Raw genomic sequence first — 19,455 nt, 5'->3', positions numbered from 1 at the left:
ATTCAGAGGCTGCTGCCTCCTGACTGAGAAGGAGCAGCAAGGAATGCAAGCTACAGCAAACACTAGTTATATGTATAAATGTGAAAGTGCTTAAATTATGTCTATTGTTTTTCATAGCAACACAGCTTGCTCTAATGTGTAAGACCAGCTTAGAAACAACCCTGACTCCTTAAGTTAAAAAACTCATTTAAAGCTTCTTTGCCTTCAACTTTTCTTCTGCTGCACACATCCAGGCTAGACCTAGATCCTTCATTTTCTTTTACAATATTTAAACCTCTGCCTTTTATTTCCTTCCCTATCCTGACACAGCTGGAACATGGCCAAGTGCAGATCACACTCCTTCCCACTCACTAGCACCTTGTCTATCTCCATGCCCTGAGCCTCCATCACACCAACCATATCAGCATCTCCTTGTATTTATCCTCAGGCACTGCCTTATACACCCTCTCATATTCAGACTCAGTAAGTTCTCCTTCACAGATATTCACTATTCTGCCCTTCTCTCTCCTTTTTCACTAGTCCTTCACTCAGTGCCCAGCTGATACCTGTAACCTCTATCCCAGCTGAAACCAGGGCAAGCCAACATGTTTCTCCCACTGGGCGATGCTGATCATTTCCAGTGAAATGGAAGGACCACAGCAAGGAATCACTGTCTCACTCTGGGAAAAATTACACTTACACACTCCTTGAAGACAGTGACTCCCATTCTCACAGGATGCTGGTTTAGGAAGTCTTGCACATAGGCTTAGTGTGCCACAGCCTGAACATCAACTTCTGCAGGACCCTGGATCTTGTCTCTGTGCAAGGCAGAGACTACACTGTGTCTCTCACTTTACAATTACGTGTATGTAAGTTCTTCTGTGCATACGTATGCTAAATATCAGAGGATGTGAAATATACGTATGTGCTGGTCTCAATGGTTCTGGTGATAATTACCCTCCCAGTTATGCAAATAATATAAATGTGACCAATTTGTGTACAAGGAAAAAAAAACCACAAAAAACAACACAAAATTCCAGTAAAATGACACTGTTAAGGCTGCTGAAGCAAGTAGTCAATGTGAGAGGAATGCTCTTCACACTGGCCAGTCATGGCTAACTCTACCTGTGTTAGAGTGACGTTACAATACAGTCTTAATTTCAGGAGCACTCCCTGTTGTCACACAAGACACATTTTAAGAAGACATTTGAAGACATTAAATTAGTGAAATACAGAGACAGATGTGTTCTAGGAAAATGTTTTAACAGAGAAGAGAGAGAAAAGCGTAGGTTTGGGCAATATTAATTAGGAAGACATGACAGAAATTAGAAAAACGAGGATATGGATGGAGCAGCGGAGGCCAACTGGTTACCCTAAGGTGTCAAATAGGATGTAGATAAATTAAAGCTGGTGAAATTGCTTTACTGGTGCACTTGTAAATTCATTCCTCCATTTTCTGATAGCAGTGAGCACCTGGATCTGCTGGCTCCTTGAATGCCATGAAGCAGCAGACACTGTCAGGACAGTTCTGCACCATACCCTTACCTTGTCCCCACATGTGCTTCCTGGGCATGTGCCTGTTCCCAGCTGGTGTAGCAACTTCAGTTTCCCCCCATGGGGAGGCTGTGAAGAACCTCCTTTATGCCCACAGAAACACCACCACAGAGCTGGTTCCTCTCTACTTCAACTCAAGAGGGTCTGACAGCCCAGGTGTTAGCAACCACAGCTGCTGTATGTCCTCCTTTTCTATGAATTCCAAATGCATTTTCACACTGCAGAGGGTTGTCCCATCCCTTTTTGAAGTGCCCCACATTCTAGCTTTGACTACAAACTGTGGGGGTTTCCTAAGACAATAGATTTATATGGCCCAAAGGAAATATATTGTTTGGCTCTTGGTACAACATGGACATCGAGTTTCATCGCAGATGCCTGCATGGAGTCCACTTGAAAGCTGCTAGTGGGCCACCCCATTTGGAAAAACACCCAGTCTTCTCTGAAGATGCCAAAAGAGGGGAAATAACAACAGTTGATGGATAGTAGTAAATTATGTTAGTTATTACATATTTTAATTCCCCCACTAAAATTCTTCTGGCTCTTAGCTTATGAAAAGGAACAGGAGAGCCAAAGGGGAGAGATTAAAGGCGAGAAATGCAGTGAGAAATGAGGACTGGACACAGGAGGGTGTGAAGCTCAGGAGAATGGCTGAGGCATGGGTAGAGCTTGTATCATGTTGTTAAAAACATACTGACAGTTCAAGACTGCAGTGTGGTGGCAGAAAGGTGGAGTGGGAGATGCAAGCCAGCAGGCAGGTCATGATGGTCTACAGAGTTTTAGCCTGGAAGCTGAAACAGAAAGAAGAAAGGAACATCAAGGGACCAGGACACTGTCAAAGCTATGCAGGACCTGGGAACAGGGGCATTGCAGATGAGGTCTAAAGTGCATTGGCAGCACTCCATAAGACACAGGAGTGGAACAACGGACCCTGAGGTACATCAGAAAAATATTGTTCAGCACCTGCTCACGATGTTCCTCCAACATGCCCTGCCAAAGCTGGCAGTTTCTCATTTAATAATAAAACTACAAACTCTCCTTAAATTCATCCAGGGGAATGAGCAGGTCCAGGATTAAGGTGATCTAAGGGTAAGAAATAGCGGCCTCATGTGGGCAACCATTGATCAGCCTAGCTGTTGGGTTCCCCTTCGTGTAGCAAGACTCTGACTCCTTTCCACAGAACTTTAGGATCCACGGATGAAAAGAGTTATTTATCACCTCAAAGGTTTTTGGGGTTTCTTTTCTGATTCTTCTTTTGTAAAATAGGAAGATTCACATCAGATAGATGAATTATGAGGAAACACCTGGGAAAAAGTAGGATGGTGGCTGTTACCAGTACTATGATTAAATTGTACTTTTTTTCTTCTTCTTACTCTCAACCTGATTTCAGATTTCCCAAGAAAAGTCTCTGCCTGAGCATTTCTCCCTGTAGCCCACCAAATTAGCCTATATGTTTTACTTTGCTTGATCTGGTGGCAACACATTTTGTTTCAGGTGCCTGAACAACGTCTGATTGTCATCCCGTTATAGCTACAGGCTGTGGACCAAAACTCAGGATGTAATGGAAGAAGCCACTAATTTGAGTGCCTGAGTTGAGGCAATATGGGAACAATTTTCCAGGCACATTGAACATGCCTGTCTACTGGGATGTTTCTGTTCAGATCAGCACTTGTGGTCCTCTCCACTCGGAAGTACCTGGCATAGACAGACAGCCAAGGAGATGTTAGTGAGGTGTCCAGCTTAGTTGGAAAGTAAGGGGTGCTTAATGCTCTCATAGAAAAGGGGAAGGAGGAACAATAGTTTATTATTTGCTAGCTGCCCTCTGTCACACTCCAAAGCAGCCACACTCTGAGACTTCAGCTCTGCAGCCTAAGGATAGGACTCTGCTCCAGCTGATAAGGGAAGAGTAGTGTGAGTAAGAAAGAGAAGGAGCTGTTCATCAAACTCACTGCACAGCACAGCCAGCCACTGCAGTTTGTTGGGGGAGGCTTTAGAGGGAGGAGGAGGAGAAGGAGAAGTATTAGGGCTGTGAGCCACTATTCATTTACAAACTATAATTAATTTGATGTTTAGATTAATTTCTGATGCACTCTCAAAGGTGCACTGAAAGCATTTTTCCTTTATTATAATGTTGACTGCTTATTGGGGAGATAAATCTAACTGTCAGTTATGCACTGACTTACCAAAACTTTCAGACCAAGCAAGCATGTATGCATAAGGAACAGCTGTTTGCAGCTCTCCCATTAAAGGGACAGCTCTGTCTTTCCCAGTAACTCACAGTAAAGAAAATCTATACATTGTACACAGGGACTTCTGCTTTCTTTTGTAGCTTAACAATTTATTAGACAAGAATATGTTTTCAGAATCTGTCTTCTATTTTATGTCTGTCCAAGTGTCTATCACAGTTCTATCCATCTCTCCACACAAGTGATAGAGTCCATCCAGAATGTTTTCAAGTTACGGATATGTTGTGCATACCTACTCACATGCATACTTAGAAAATCATTATAAATATTTTTACTTATGGGGTAATTAGATGGAGGAGCTCATTACTCTAGGGTCTTTGTGGCCACTCATTTAAGACCCTTCAAAAGGAGGAATGGCCATTTATGTGACTAATAGAAATGACTGATGTAAAGAGTTAATGCCAGAAGAAAGAGAGGAGGCAAAAATAAGATAAAATGAAAAGACTTTTTAAAGAGATTAAAAACTTAATGCTCTGGGCTTCGAATCAGTCCATCAGCACTGGGACCTGGGAAAAGAACCTGACTGATCCCTTGTGTGCCTACACAGTCTGCTATCTGCTGCTATCCGTGAAAAACCCTTTGATGTTAGATAGGATATATGAACCCAAATTGTATACATCTGGTCCTATATGTGTTCCACGGCTCTGATTGTTTCAAACACGAACACACGTGTGTGTAAAAGTGACAGAGAAGGGTCTCTAGTGCTACCTACATTCAGGCCAGAAGTTTTGGTTCAGAAGTCAGGAATGATGAGCAGGGCCATTTCTTAACTCAAGGTGATTGATCTGCAGAGCGCAGACTTACCACATCCTGCTTTTGTGAGACTGCAGACCCACCACAGCATTTTGGTTACTCATTGCATCTGGTTTTATTTTCTTTCCTCCAAGACCTCTCTGAAGAAAGATGAATTCAAGCTGTAGAATGGATGAGTTTCTATAAATCCATCCACCCAACCATCCCTCCCCCCGTATATCTATCTTCAACTTCTTTATATCCATCTACTCCGTCTCATTCACTGCACAGGGCTGCTCTTCAGCATTTTGAAGTCTGTCAGCTAACTAGTAACTGAGAAGCTGTTCAATAGATCCTCACAGCTTTGTGCTTGGCCCCAGGCCCTCCTTCCTGCACAATATTCAAACCCTGCTATGAATATGAATTTATTATTATTTCCTCATCTGTTTTCCTAACGTCCTTCCCAGCAGAGCATTTGAGAGGTTCACAGAATTAAGTAACAGCATTTTCACAGTGCTCATGGTGTCTTCATTTCACCAAGGGGGTGATGAGGCACAGAAAGATATTTAAAACTATTTAGTAATTTTGAGTGACTAATCTGAGATGCATGAGCCTGATCAGTCTGTTTGCTTGTTTTCTCAAAGTATTCAGCACAACAGAGGGCATGTTATGTTTATGTTCACTCCAGATGCAGGTTTGGGCAGCAACTTTTCCATCTGTGAAATCTCAGATAGTGCACTGAGCACCAAGAAGAGGAACACACGCTAAAGCTTCATCTTCTCTGGCAAACTAAAGAGGCATTGCACATCCGCTCAAACACTGTGCCATAACTACCCATATCTTTTTAACATTGTGTGCCACTGGCTCTATTCGGGTCATGGCAATTAACTCATGGCTGGACATTTCTTGGGCATGGCTCAGCAGTCGCAAGGGCAGGGACTGTCCTTAGACAGCAGTATAGACAAGGCCACTCTCTTTTGAGGGATAAGAGGGTTTAGTCGTGTAAGTTCGAGCCATGATGTACAATCTGCACTCAGAGGCTGCACCATTTTATTTACTAGTATGAAAGAAGCCTAGATCTTATTAAAGGAATTTTGTGATATATGATATACCAAGCAAAACTGGGATTGTCATGGCAGAAATAAGGATCAATTCCAGTTCTCCAAGGCAACATTTGGTTGTACAACTACAAAACCATCCTTTCCCTGCCTTATTTACTGTCTACATTCCAACACATGGAATAATGAGTCTGATACATTGCCATTTTCCTCACCCTGTTATGTTATTCATTCTCTACAGTAATTAAAACAAGGATGCCATGAAGAAGAAAAATACAGAAATGTGTAGTTAGAAGCAGCGCCTTAATGCATATACAAAACAATACAGAATTAAAATTTTATAGGTAACATAATTCCTTGCATTTCTAACTCTAGTGCTTCAATTTGCAACCTTAGCATTGTTTTAATGTACTGGTGCATGTGATATTTTCCCTTTTCAAGTAAGCACACCAGCATAAAAAACACTCCCTAGATGAGATTAACATCTTCAGATAGAAAATATTGATATCTTCAAAGGTTGTAAACAGGGTGACAACTTGCAGATCCCCATAAAAATATGTATGCCTTTCTTAACCATGTATGTTTTCACCTGTTTCAAATCCCCAACTAAATTTAAATCATCCCCACTCTCCCCAGTCTTGACCTGTAATATATCATATATGTACAGATGTGTACGTTATATAAGTACTATATATATTTCTGCAGTGCCAATATGTCTTCAAGTTATTAAAAACAATGCAAGCGACTGAGCAAGTCGTTTGAATTTGGGCAACCTGATTCAATGCTTGCTAGCCTTCAAGGTGGAAAAGCTTTTCCTTATGTCCAGTCTCTCTTTTTTCAATTTGTGAATCATAGAATATCTTGAGTTGGAACCAAATCCAACTCCCTGCTTCTCACAGTACTAAAACTAATCCGTATGATGCTAACCCAGATGCTACTTGACCTCTGATAGGCTTGGTACCATGACCACTTCCCTAGGGAGTTTATTCCATGGACTGACCACCCTCTCGGTGATGAACCTTTTCCTATCATTCAATCTGAACTTCCCCTGATGTGAAGAGACTGTCTCAGTCTCCTTACTCTCGCAGTGCTCCTTGTCCATCCTGATGGCCCTGTGATGAACTCACTCTGCTTTGTCACTGGCTTTTCTATGCTGGGGAGGAGGGATATACAAAACTGGATGTCCAGGTGTGATCTAATGAGTGCTGAGTAGAGAGCAGTAGTTGCTTCACTAATTGGCTGTTCTTTTATTAATAGAGCTCAGGATGCTGTCAGTCTTCCTTGCAGGCCAGCACACATCTCTAATGACATCCTTAGTGATGGAAGCCACGGAAAACCTAGAGACAGTGGGACTATGATCCTTTCATCAGCTGACCTCCAGTGCCCAAATATTTAGCCAGGCATGTTCATTATTAGAAAAGGCAAGCAGTGCACCTAACATACAAGAGCTGCTGCTGTCATCGGCTCTTTCACAGGCAACAAGTTTCCTCCCTTTTTGGCAACATGACGTGCAAATTTGATTGATTTCTGACAATTTAAAGGTGAAATTATACGATTCTTATAAAGACAGATCTCTAATGACCCTTTAAAATCCTTGTCTAGAAGGTTTTCCAGAAATTCTGAAGTATTTACCTTGGTCATTGTGGATCTCGTGGCATGGCTGAACAGGGTCTAGGAAGATTATTATGTTATTGGGCTTTTGAAAATGCTTATGAGAAAAGAATTTTTGCTAGTTGGTTTTAGGAATCAATGCAAGAGCCACTTTTGGAGGGGGCAACTTGTATTTTCAACCCATCTCTTCAAATTAAGAACCCTGTCCCTGCCTTTCTCAGGTCTTCAGTTTTTCTAATCAAAGGCATTTTCATAAATGTTTTTTCCACCAATACTTCTACTCTGCTCTATTTCAGCAACTAAACCAGAAGTTAATTTTCCTTCCTCCCACCCAAGGGTGGATCAAGAGTTCGGACAGGTCATTGGGCAGGGGGTCCAGAAGCCAGAATCTGATCAGGATTTAGTCAATCTGTGGTAACTCCCACAGGCTAAACATAACTCTTCTGAGGGACTGCAGAAGTTCATGGAAATCTCTAGGGTTCAAAATACATTTTTGAAGGATTTAGGATATGCATTTGACTGCTTTGCTGGCAGACCCACAGGAATTTATCAACACCCACACTGTAATATGAAGGTGTTTCATTCCCATTGATGTTGATAACAGAAGAAGCCCGCTAATCATTTCCCTGTCTATTGTGGGTCGTTGAAAACATTCACACTGAAAGGACCACAGATGTAACAGCTGGTTAGATCTGGAACAGTATGTTACCTTCCAGCTTAAAAAGCATTTGTCTAAGTCTTTTCTTTCTCCTTTTTTGGTACCCAGCATAGTACAGTGTCAGTTCACAACCTCCTGGAATAAATAGGAGATTTTCTCTTTTTCTTTCCCAATGACTCACCATGTATGTGAAGTTTCTTTCACATTCAGTTTTGTTATCTGGTTTTCATACAATGGCCTTTATAGAAAGTTAAGCACTGGTTTGAAAAACATGGCCAAAAACTATTCATCACTCTTTCTGGCTTCTGAACAGGAACTTCCAGACTGTCCCACAAGAGAAGCTTCACGTCTTTCTATATCTATTGGGTTGCCTCAACCTACCCATAATAAGGTATCAGTTGTGCCACAGCATAAAAGGAAGAAGTGGCTAGTCATCCATCTAAGCAATGACCATCAGGAGCAAAGTGGGGAGATTCTGTACTTTGCCACACCAAGAATGGATCTATTTCAGAGACTTTCCAGGACATGCAAGAACTGACAAAAAATAGTCACTAGTCAGCAGTATAATTCACATTGCCTCTTCATGATCAGTTTCCTTGGCGGGGGGGGGGAGGGGGGTATGGCTGCTTTGTTTGTTTATTCCTCAATCAGCCGAGGAAGGAATTTGCTTCCCCACTATAAAATGTTATGAAAAAGAAGGTCACCTTTTATGATGCTTCCCTCTTATAGACCAAGAAGGACAACCAGTCATTTCTGTAGTTGAAGTGTTCATACATGGCTTCTTTCAAGAAGCCACAAATAACAAGGAGTGTTTTCCAAGAGGGAACCTGGGAGCAAAGATATTAAGAAATGGATTGTGACATGGCTGGTGGGAGCTTCAGTAGTTATTTTAATTTTATTTATATTATACAGCCCAACAAAAACAATGAAAAAATTATCTTCATCTTGATTTAGCAGTGCATCCTTAACAGAGCACTTACTTAAATCCTACTCCTAACCTGTGTAAAAAGCACACTAAGCTTTTTGGTTTTACACTGGCAAAGATATGAACTTGTCTTATCAAAAGCTCATCTGCTTTTTCCAACCATGTACTTTCCCCATAAACCTTAGATTGACACATGATGATGCCAAATATTTACAAGGAAGGCTCAGAAAGTGAATTAAGAAGAGCTCCTTCCATTTCTGAATGCAGGTAGGAAATAGCTTCAGTTCTAATCATCATTCAAAGAAGACCAAATGCTATTCATTTATCTATGAGTAATTCCTCACTGGCTAGTTTGTTCCTTGTAGGAAAGACCATCGCCATCATCTATGTTGGAACATTATGCTTTCTTTAGAGGAACCACAATGCTTGTTGTCCACAGCACAACATGTCGGTCCAATATTTGATTCATGGGGTTTCCAAAGAATGGCTGAAACCCGAGTCTTTCACTTATTAGAGTTATTCAGTGGATGACTTACTTCAACTCCTACTTAGCAGAACAGGTAGAGCCACTGTCCACAGAATCAGACAAATAGCTGCTCATCCTTTAAACAAGCCCTGTTTAAAGGAAAAAATGAGGGTTTAGTGTTAACTCCATTCTTAGTATGAGAAATCTGTTGTAGTTTTCTATATCAGACTTTTTCTGGTTTTATGACTTTTTAGAAAAAGCTGTTACTGATCAGGAGCCCTGGTTCCAGATGTACATGTGAATCAAAACTCTAGTCAAAATTCTAGTCTAACCTTGAATCTCAGTCTTGTACTTTCAATGCGAGTCATGACAGTAATTTCTGTGTAAAAACAAAGAAACAAACAAAACCCACTAAAACAACAACAAAACCCCAAATCCCCCCCACTCCCCAAAAAAAAAACCAAACCAAACCAAAACAAACAGATTGTAAAAGACAACACTCACAGGAAGAAAAGTCCTTCTTGGCTTGAACCACCATATTCAGGGTCAGCATTTACAGCGTCAACCTTCTTCAGAGAAGATACTGCTTGTTTGAGGCTCTATCTGGAAAACTTCCAACTGACAGTGCACAATAACAGAGACCACTTCTCTGCACATTCTAGCTCACCCTGCCTTAACCTATAGAAGTAGTTTGATGCATGGGAAGATGGGAAGGTGACATAAGGAAGATGCTAGTGTATATCAAGCTACCTTCTGCGCTGGGTGTTCTGACCTTTAGAGAAAGTTAATCATGCCATCTACTTTCACTCTTCATTTAATCTCCCCTTCCCATCTGTTCAGTTTGTCTCAGCTGGAAGCAAGATGAAGAACGAGTACCAGTCAGCTGTCTCAGTGGTCTGTAGCCCACACTTTGGGGCCATTTATTATAAGGCATTAACATCAATTGTCACCTCTATCATGACTGTTACTATAGTCCATGCCAGATTAGTAGGCAAGAATTGATTTTCTAAATATCTGCAATGTGAAATGAATAACAGACAGACAGATACGTAGAATCAGAAGGGACCATTCTGATCCTTTGGACTGAACTCTGAAATAACATATGCCAGATACCTCAGCTCATGTGACAGGTTCAAGCCTTCTGCTTGAGTCATAGGATCCCTTTTAGAAAATATCTTAATCAAGATTTCATTTGATAGGTGCTCCACCCCTACTGCTAAACAAGATGTTCCAAAATAGTTAATTACCTTCACTATTTAAAAAATGCAGACTCAGTGTCTTATTTCCATTTTAAGTTTGCCAAACGTCTGCTTCCATACAGAAGAAATTACCAAGTCCTTATTTTTTCTATATTAAAAAAAATAACATGTATATTAGAAATAATTTCTAGTATATGGACTATGGTCAGAAGACTGTTTAACATTCTCATCAATAAACTCATTACTTTTTCAGTTCTAGAATTATTCTAATAGCTCTGAATAATTCTTAAAACCACCAGAACTAAATGCAGAATTCCACTAAGGATTTTTCCTGAGCCATACTCAGAGTTAACATCACCTTCCTACTTATAGAGAATATTCCCCACAGACTGCCTTCATCCCAAGGCTGTGCTGAATATTTCAGCATCATCCTGAGAGCTCACATTTGGCTGTTATCATGACACCCATGTTCTTCTTAGAAGCACTGTTTTCTAGTGAAGATTTCCCCTTCTTATGAGTGACCCACTTGATTTCTCCTGTGCATACTTTATTTTGCATTTGGTTGGATTAAAATGAACACTGAGACCATCCTCCACAGTGGCCCAGGTCAACATGACTTATTACTGTTATCATTTACTTCTTTGCCATTTTTGTATGATTGGCAAATTTTACCTATAATTACTTTTGATGTATTCTGAGTAATGTTAGAGAAGCTGAATAGTGCGGAGCTTTCAGCATGCTCCTGGAAGAGCCTACTAGAAATTTGTCAATATTGTAAGTCATAATTTTAAATTTGTTTATGATCTATTATCCAATTTTTAAGAAATTTTGTGTGGGCTGCTTTCATTTTCTATAAAGAAAGGTTCAAATACTACAGAAAAGTTTAAGTATACTCTAAGAAAACCTACTTTATTAACCAAACTTGCAATTTCATGCAATCAGTTTTATTTGATAGATGTTATTTACCATGAAACCACAGTGATTGGATTCATTGTATAGCTTTTAATTCTTTGTTGTATCATCTCATATCAAAATTTTCATAGCTTTACATAGGTTTATGAAATATTAAATAAGTTTACCAGGTCATCTAGTTTACATCCTTAACAATAGATTTTTTCTTATGGAACACTGAGAGTTTTCTAATATTCCATAGATTTTAAAATGAACATTAATGGTTCAGTAAGTTTCTAAACCAATTATTTGAATAGTCTAAGTTTCCAATTACCTCATCCCACAGACGTAAAATATTTAATAATAGTTGTTTAGCATAGTTACCAGTTACTGACTGTTCATACATTAAAAAAAAAAGGATGGATGGATGGATGGATGGATGGATGGATGGATGGATTCATGGATTCATGGATTCATGGATTCATGGATTCATGGATGGATTCATGGATGGATAACTGGATAGGTGGATCTTGCCTGGACGTGATTAAACATCAGTGGGAATATGATTAAACATCATATTCCAAAAAGTCATACAACCCTATTAGACACTGGAAAACAGCTGAAGTGCTATGCCGTAGGTCTGCAGAAATCGTACTTTATTGAGTATTGCAGTATACCCATAAATCAACTTACAATATAATACCTTTCAATGCACACATACATTATAGAGCTACTTACACACAGATTGTATGCTGAAATTCTTTACAGCACTAGAAAATTGCAAGACAGCAGCTAGTACATCATGTAAAGAACATAGCACAGTAAAGACCTTGCAAGGCAATTAAAGGAAAACCTCCATTCTTTGATAAAACTAAAATAAACCCAAACCATGGAGTAAAAGAAATGAGCGAGCAGTCTTTGGAATAAAACGACTGAAGTAGCAAGGCAGTGCTGAGGGGTAGGTGGCCAGGTTCTGATGGGGGATAAAGGTGGGAGCAGAGGAGAATCCTGGATTTGAACACCTTCTCATTGCTCCCTCAGCAGCAAATACCTCCCTGATGTTCCTAGATCTCACCTTTCACGAGTTAGAAACAAAAACAAGGAAGCCATCCACTAAAGGGACAGTTATATTAGTAACTAATTCTATTAATAACTAATTAGTTAATTACTAACTTTAAAGTTTTGGGGAACGAAAGGAGTGGAGCCTCAGGTTTAACCAATTTTCAGCACTTTCTGCAGCTTAGTCCATCTCACTAGTCTGTCTGAGGTCTTCTCTTATGTCCTGGGTAGCAGCACTTGGAATGCAAGGGAAGCAAGAGGCATGGACTTCCACGCTAGCACCCAGCCCTTGTGAATGACATTTCTTCTCTTTTGTCACATGGGAATTTGCTTTCCACAGGCTGACAGGAAGACCCCTGCTTTTCTGTTAGTCTTATTACCCTCTAGTGAAATGAACAGGGATTGAATGACAAGAGGGAAAAATTCAGAAGAATGAGACCTTCTCCTTAGTGACTTTGATAACTGGAGGAACAAGTGCCAAGAAAGATCCCTCTTAGCAGTCAGGCAAATACACTGACAGAATCAGAATATATATCTCTGGCCTGAAAAAAGCTAGTAGGCACTGATTTGTTTCTGTTGCAACCTCTTTCAAAGTGCTTCTCCAAGGTGGCAGTATCTGCAACAAGTATCTGGAACATGTATGAAGCAAGAATCTGGAACATGAATCAAAAAACTCTTCTGAGTTTTAAAACAAATAAAATGCTACTTTGAGGTTCCTCTTTTCCTTTCCGTTGCCTGAGACCAGCCTAGCTACATGAGTGAACCTGCTGTAGGACCGTCTGTCCCCCAGTTCAGGACTCTGGATCAAAAGCTTGCATCTGGACCTTCCATCCACTGTGGTCTTGACTTTTGGTTTAGGGAATGCTCAACATAGTTACCAATCTTTGGGCTTCATCCAGAGGAAAGCTTTTGCTGAAGAGAGGCAACATGTTATTCTAACCTGATAGCAGATCATCAAAAGGCTGTTTTGCTCATTAACCACTAATTCTCCTTGCTGCATGCAAAGAGAAACAGCAAACTCAGAAAGACCGATTAAGGGTCCATGGGAACTTAATGATGTGCTCATTCAGGACTGCACTTAGTGTGCAAACTAATTCATGGCCATGCAGAGACACTACTTACTGTGAATGGAAAGTTTACAGTTGCAAAACAGTCTTCACTCTGAGATAGATTGCTAATTCCTTCCTTTATCATCTCAACTGATTAAAAACAGAAAAACAGCCCTTGAGTAGTATCAGTCACCTACTTACACTTTTCTTTGATTCTATAAAGCCATTGTTGATTATGCTGATGTCATGAGAAGGGCCTGCGTGCTCCATGACCAGGAATTCCTGTGGAAGAAATGGAGTGAAAACACCCTCCAAGATGCTACCCCAATTTCTGTTCACTAATCATTTACACAGTCATGCAGGAGAAGGACAGGCCAGGAGATGTCATGGACTCCAACGTCAGTAGCTTCCTGGAATGTGCTTTGCAGAATCAGGAAGATCAGATACCCAGAGCTGCAGACCTAGCAGATTTCTTCATTCTTTGCTGCTCTGATAAATCATTTATTAGAACAGCCTTTTTACATAATCCCTGGGTGGAGAGAGAAAAAAAAAAAACAACATCCCCCCCATAAAATAGATTTATCACAAAATCCTGTCCTCCTACCAACCATCTTCAGACCAGAACATATATTTCTCTGATTATTAATTAACTGATGCACAGGAACAGCTTCAAGCTTTTTAACCTCTCCCTTTCTCTTTGTCCTTCAAGAGGTAGATAACAATGCAGAGGCGGTGTTCAAAATGCAGATAATTTCTTGAGTAACTGTAGTACTATCAACATGCTTTGAGCCCTATACTCATGGACTCAAACATTAAAGACATTCAGAAAGCAAGTATTTAAGCTATTTTCCCACTACTTACATTCTGTTCCTTGCCATACATGTTTAAACCTGCACAGCATCATTAACACTGCTGATTTTGACATGGACAAAGATGATTAACAGCTAATATTGCATATCACAACAACAAAGACATACAATATACCAGTAGGTATTTGACCTGTAAAGAGAAAGGAATACGATATTGCCAGCACAGCTTGTCTGTCTGCCTATCTGCCTATCCCTTAGTACTGTGACATCCCAACTCTCAAAACAAGGCATAGGTTTTCTTCTTTTTGGAGTTCATCCAAATATCTTCAATAATATGAAATACAGCTCCACATAAATAACAGGAAAAGGGGGAGAGCCAAATGCACCAACAACATCTGAGGATGTCAAGCCTCTTGAAACAAAAGCGGTGAAATGAAGACACAGGAATTAGCTGCTCTGTCCCTAGGATGTGCTCACAAGAAAGATGCACAATTATTGGCATTTGCCTCTCACCCCAGCCCCCCAAACCTCAGCAGCTAGCCAGTGGGGATTTTTATATTATAGCAGTGGATATCAGGACAACTATGGAGAAAAAAAATAACAATCCAAATGTAGTCCTAATCCATAGGTAACTAATACCAATAGCATTAGAGTACAGCTCGCAGCTTCATTATCTGGTCCAAATGAAATATAGTGAGCAAATGCACTTCTGATCTCTCTTATTAGCCCCATTTGTTAAAATGCTGTGTTATTTACAGCTTTGCACAGTGTAAGGAAATGGCCTTAGAATTCCATCTCGAAATCAAAGTGATGATAAAAACTAGTTTAGCTTTGTGAGCTTATATAAAGGGAAAGTTCTTACAAAGACACAACTGTGCTAGCATCCCAGCACCAGGGCTCATGACCCAACTAAATGTCCACTCTTGGCCAAAGTGGATTTTTATCATACTTGGCAGCATTTCTGGTGGGGTTTGCATGCATTAGGAGTTTGATTCAGCAGTTGACATCGTTTTGAGGACTGATTCACCTAGGCATTAGTCAGTTAACAGCATATTACTACCTTGAGACATCACTCCCAACTACAGAAACAAGTCCCACAATATATTTAAGCTAGATGCCAGTTTTCATTGCAGTCAACACTGGTCCCTGCTACACAGCCAATGGAACTTGATTCATCTAGGCACATCTAGGAGTGTTCTGAAAAAAAAGGAAGAAATCATAGAACCATAGAATCAAGTAGGTTAGAAAAGACTTTTCAGATCATTGCATCCAAACATTACCCCTGTACTGCCACTGTCTTCTTCCTTGTACATGCCTAAAAGGTGAGCTGGTAGGAAAAGCCTGGATTCACTTTGTCTTTTAAAATGTGTATATGACATTTAATAAATGTCATTCACTATTTCAGAATATTTCAGAGAGGATGCATCATGAAACCTAGAGCAGCTGCTCAGCTACTTCATATCCTATACTCCACTGACTATACTGGCTAGACCTACACTCATTATTTTAGGATCCCAAGATGACTTGCTCACAAACGGAAGCATGTGTAGGCATACTCTATATGTGCACATTCAGTCAGTAGGAGGTGCCTTGCAACAGGACCTGTAGAAATCAAAGAGAAGAAATCAAAGTTCCCAGGCAAGCTAAGTTCCCTATAGACATGATATAAACTGCAGCCAACTCAGCTTTGATATTTGATAGCTGTGTATGTATTAGTAAAGTAAACATACCTGGCACTTTCCCCTAGCATTGGGGCCAGCTGGCACTGAATGGCCCACACCCAAACTATTAAATTCTCTCACTTTCCAGAATATCATGGCCACATCCAAGCTAACTAATGAAAGCAGCCTCTGTTCTGTGCTAATAGTCAGACTTTGTCCAGGAATTGTTTAAAGTTAGGCACAAGCCAAAAGTATGGCAAGGACCATTTAAAAATTCAGTCATACATATGGTTTGTTTTCAGTTTATCTGAACTTCTCTGGCACAGTTTTAGTTTACTTTTATAGATGTACCTGACAGGTCTTGGACAGGAGTATTAGCAATCCAGAGGTGTTTTTAAAAAGAACTGGTTTTCACGACATCCTGTATTGAGAGATGTGGGGTAGCTAGACAGCAAATTTCAATTTTAAATTCAAGTAAAACATTTAGAAGGATGCTTCCAGCAGTATCTAAAGACTGAATCAACGCAAGTGAAATCAGGAGGTGTTTAGTTTATTCCTTTGCTGAGATCAAGTCACAGGACCTTGTTGACTAATAGATTATTCAGCTAGTCAGTTGTACACTGGGAACATTACCAGGTGCTTACTGGCTAAAAAGTGATTGCAAAAGCAGATCCATTGCCATTGAATAATACTACAGCTCATTACTCACAATAACTCTCCAGTTTTCTGTCTGGAGATTGATGACTGCTGTGAGGCTTGAGCAACACTTTTCCTCACGTCTTCAAGCTGCAGTGTTGTTGATACCTCCTCATCCAGGTGGCTGGCAGGAAAGCTGCATGGACAGCCAATTACTTGGAGCCTTGGCTTCATGGAGAGGACAAAGAGGGATTCCTGTTTATTCGATGGGCCTCATTTTTAAAGCCACATTTGACATACTCAGTAAAACTCTGTCTCACTTTGAGGCTAGGAGCATAAGTTTTATAATTTCTTATAAACTTATGCTATTAGCCAAAGCAAGGAATACAGCTTTAATGCAAGAGTGAGAGGTGTCTTTTGCAAATGGAAGCTACCCTGTGTCATCTGTGAGAGTAGGAGGAACTAGACCATGGCGGAGGTCCTGGAGGAGGTGCTGCTGAATGCATTTGCAGTACAGCCCAAGGCTGTAAGCCATGCCTGGTTGTCTGGAGCAGGTGTATACCTGGCAGCAAATGCTCAGCATTAGTTTTGTGAAGGGCTCTCAAACTGTCTCTTCATTTCAGCCTGACTGTTGAGACACACTGGGTTCCTAGGGCTGATTTGTGCCGCCAGAGCTTTGTAGGGGTGGGAAAACAGATGGCTTTGTCTGGACCACAGGCTGGTCTAGGCTAGTCTTACCAGGATTTGTGCTCAGAAATACTGTTGGCACACAGGGACATTTCTGGCAATGGTAGAAGAGGCAATTCTTATATAACGTGATGCCCCCCTGCCTCACTGATATCTCAGACCCATGGTCACTCAGCTAAAGTTATATACAGTCTGGCTAAATAAGGCCTTTTTGGGAGCTAACATCGGGGACAAGAAAAAAAAAAAAAAGGAAAAAGGAAAGAAAACAAACAAAAAAGGAACAAACCAAACACCCTTCCGAAAGCTGCATGGATTGGATGTATTGCATCCTGTGTGGTCCTGACCTATCTTGGGTCTTCTGATCTCCGGAGAGCAAGACTTCCATTGAGACAAAAAATGTCATTTCAGGTGGCCTGCAGGTACAATATTCAGTCACTATATGTTTCTACTGCTGGGTACACTCCACGGCTGATTGGATGGTTTGCTGGCAGGATACAAAACTACTTACGGAAACCATGTTAGGAAAGCAGCAGTGTTCATCTTTTGCAACTGCAGAGTCAACATAAAGTCTGCAGAAATTGCCAGTTAATAAAGCTCCTCATATTGCTTAAGTGGCCAACAATCAAACTATTCGTGCCAATGAACACCATAGTGGAGAACTTATTAAATTCACATTTTACTTATATTGCCATAATAAAGATGTAGCAGTAGGTGTAACAGGTTCCCCTCATAGTGAGTATTGGAAGGCAAAGCAAAGATTATGCTGGTGAGTGAAGGAGGGTATAGAGATTTACCCCAGTCATGATGGAGGTAAAAAGAGCAAGACAGTGCTTTTTGAGACTATGCATCATATCTTCTGACACCCCAGCTCAAATGTGACCCAAATCTTGTGTGTTCTGGTGCTGTGACACCAACATTTGAATCCTTGTGCTTCACATAATCTTGTGTCCAAACTGGCATCAGACCAGCACTACATCCTGGGACCCTGATCTGTAACAACCCCTCTTATCTTTTGTCCCCCATTGGCAACCATCCTCTCCTCACTCTCCTGCCCACACTCCTCCCTGCTTAATCCCTCCCTCCCACCACCTTCACCCCTTCCCCATGTTCATTCTCAGTGATCGTTGCATGTACTTGCCTTGGCTCCCTTCAGATCATTAAGCCCCCTGCCTTGCCTCATGTTTCAACAGGTTTTGTGAGTTTTGACAATCCTGCCAGTGCCCAAGCTGCTATCCAGGCTATGAATGGCTTCCAAATTGGCATGAAGAGGCTGAAGGTGCAGCTGAAGAGGCCAAAGGATGCTAACCGTCCCTACTGAAGAGCTGTGGGAACAACTGGATACAAAGCACTAGCACAGGTAACTGCATGGGGAAGAGGTGTCAGCTATAGTTGTAGCCTCTCTTTGTGTTGTAGACCCTCAAAAAACTCTGTGACTCTCTAGCTTCTACCTTTTCCACTTAGGCCTCTGGCTAGAGCCACACTCCACAAATATGCATGCACACATAAACCAGGAACCATTTGTGCGTGCGCCTCTTTAGAGAAAGAGGTGGAAGGATGCTTAACAAGGGATGAGCCAAGTTCCCCAACCCAAGGGCATCCTACATCTCTAGAAAGTCTTCCTGGTCACTAGAGGAGAGCCAGAAGCTGTCTTGATTCCACTCGCTCAGCCAAAGACAGCATTTCTGGTGGCTGAAGAAAATCTGCAATTAAGAGATGGGACTGAGCTGCAGTTTAATCCCAGGTGACTGGTCTGGGACAGTGTCTGTCTCAACAGCTCTGTGTTGCAAATGTTTCAAAGCATTCCTCATTCTTCATGCGGTATAGTCTGTATCCAATTTCATCCCAGCATAATAACTTTATGTAAATATGTCTCCCTGACAACTAAATAACCCCTGATTTCTTTCTTCCCAAGACCAAGAAATAAATAGAAGGATCCATGCTCACTTGTTCCTCAGTTAACGTTAACTTTGGTGTCTAGATGAAACCCAAGCAAAGGCAAGGAAGATTTGCTTGAGTGAGGACTTAGACAAATCTGAACAAGGGTCTTATTGTTAGAGTCATGTACTTTGTATTATTGGAAAGGAGCTGGCTTGACGCTCCAAGGGAACTTTTAATACATTTAACGGGTCAAAAATATCAGAAGCAGCAGCTTGTTATTTTGGAATCCCAATAATAAAAATGGAGATGTTTCCAAAAGTGGAAATATTTCCCATTACTGGCTGGATCTTCCATTAGAAA

General features: G+C 40.8%; 1 protein-coding gene across 15 annotated transcripts in view; it reads left to right on the top strand.

Moving 5' to 3' along the window:
* The window catches only part of CELF4 (CUGBP Elav-like family member 4), a 146,123-nt gene that overhangs the window by 59,743 nt on the left and 66,925 nt on the right, over positions 1-19,455 (top strand). For all 15 annotated transcript variants that reach the window (XR_009725470.1, XM_061353821.1, XM_061353822.1 and 12 more), the window contains one exon: positions 18,408-18,574. Coding sequence is in view for 14 of the 15 variants with exons in the window: in XM_061353821.1 (XP_061209805.1) it covers positions 18,408-18,535 (128 nt within the window). In the remaining variant the exon portion in view is untranslated. The remainder of the gene's footprint in view (positions 1-18,407; positions 18,575-19,455) is intronic.

This window comes from Neopsephotus bourkii, unplaced genomic scaffold, assembly GCF_033783945.1.
Source record: "Neopsephotus bourkii isolate Nb327-2 ecotype Australia unplaced genomic scaffold, CSIRO-AGI_Nbou_v1 NB_700, whole genome shotgun sequence".
In the NCBI taxonomy this organism is placed as follows: domain Eukaryota; kingdom Metazoa; phylum Chordata; class Aves; order Psittaciformes; family Psittacidae; genus Neopsephotus; species Neopsephotus bourkii.
This window is presented reverse-complemented; position numbering and strand designations above follow the sequence as displayed.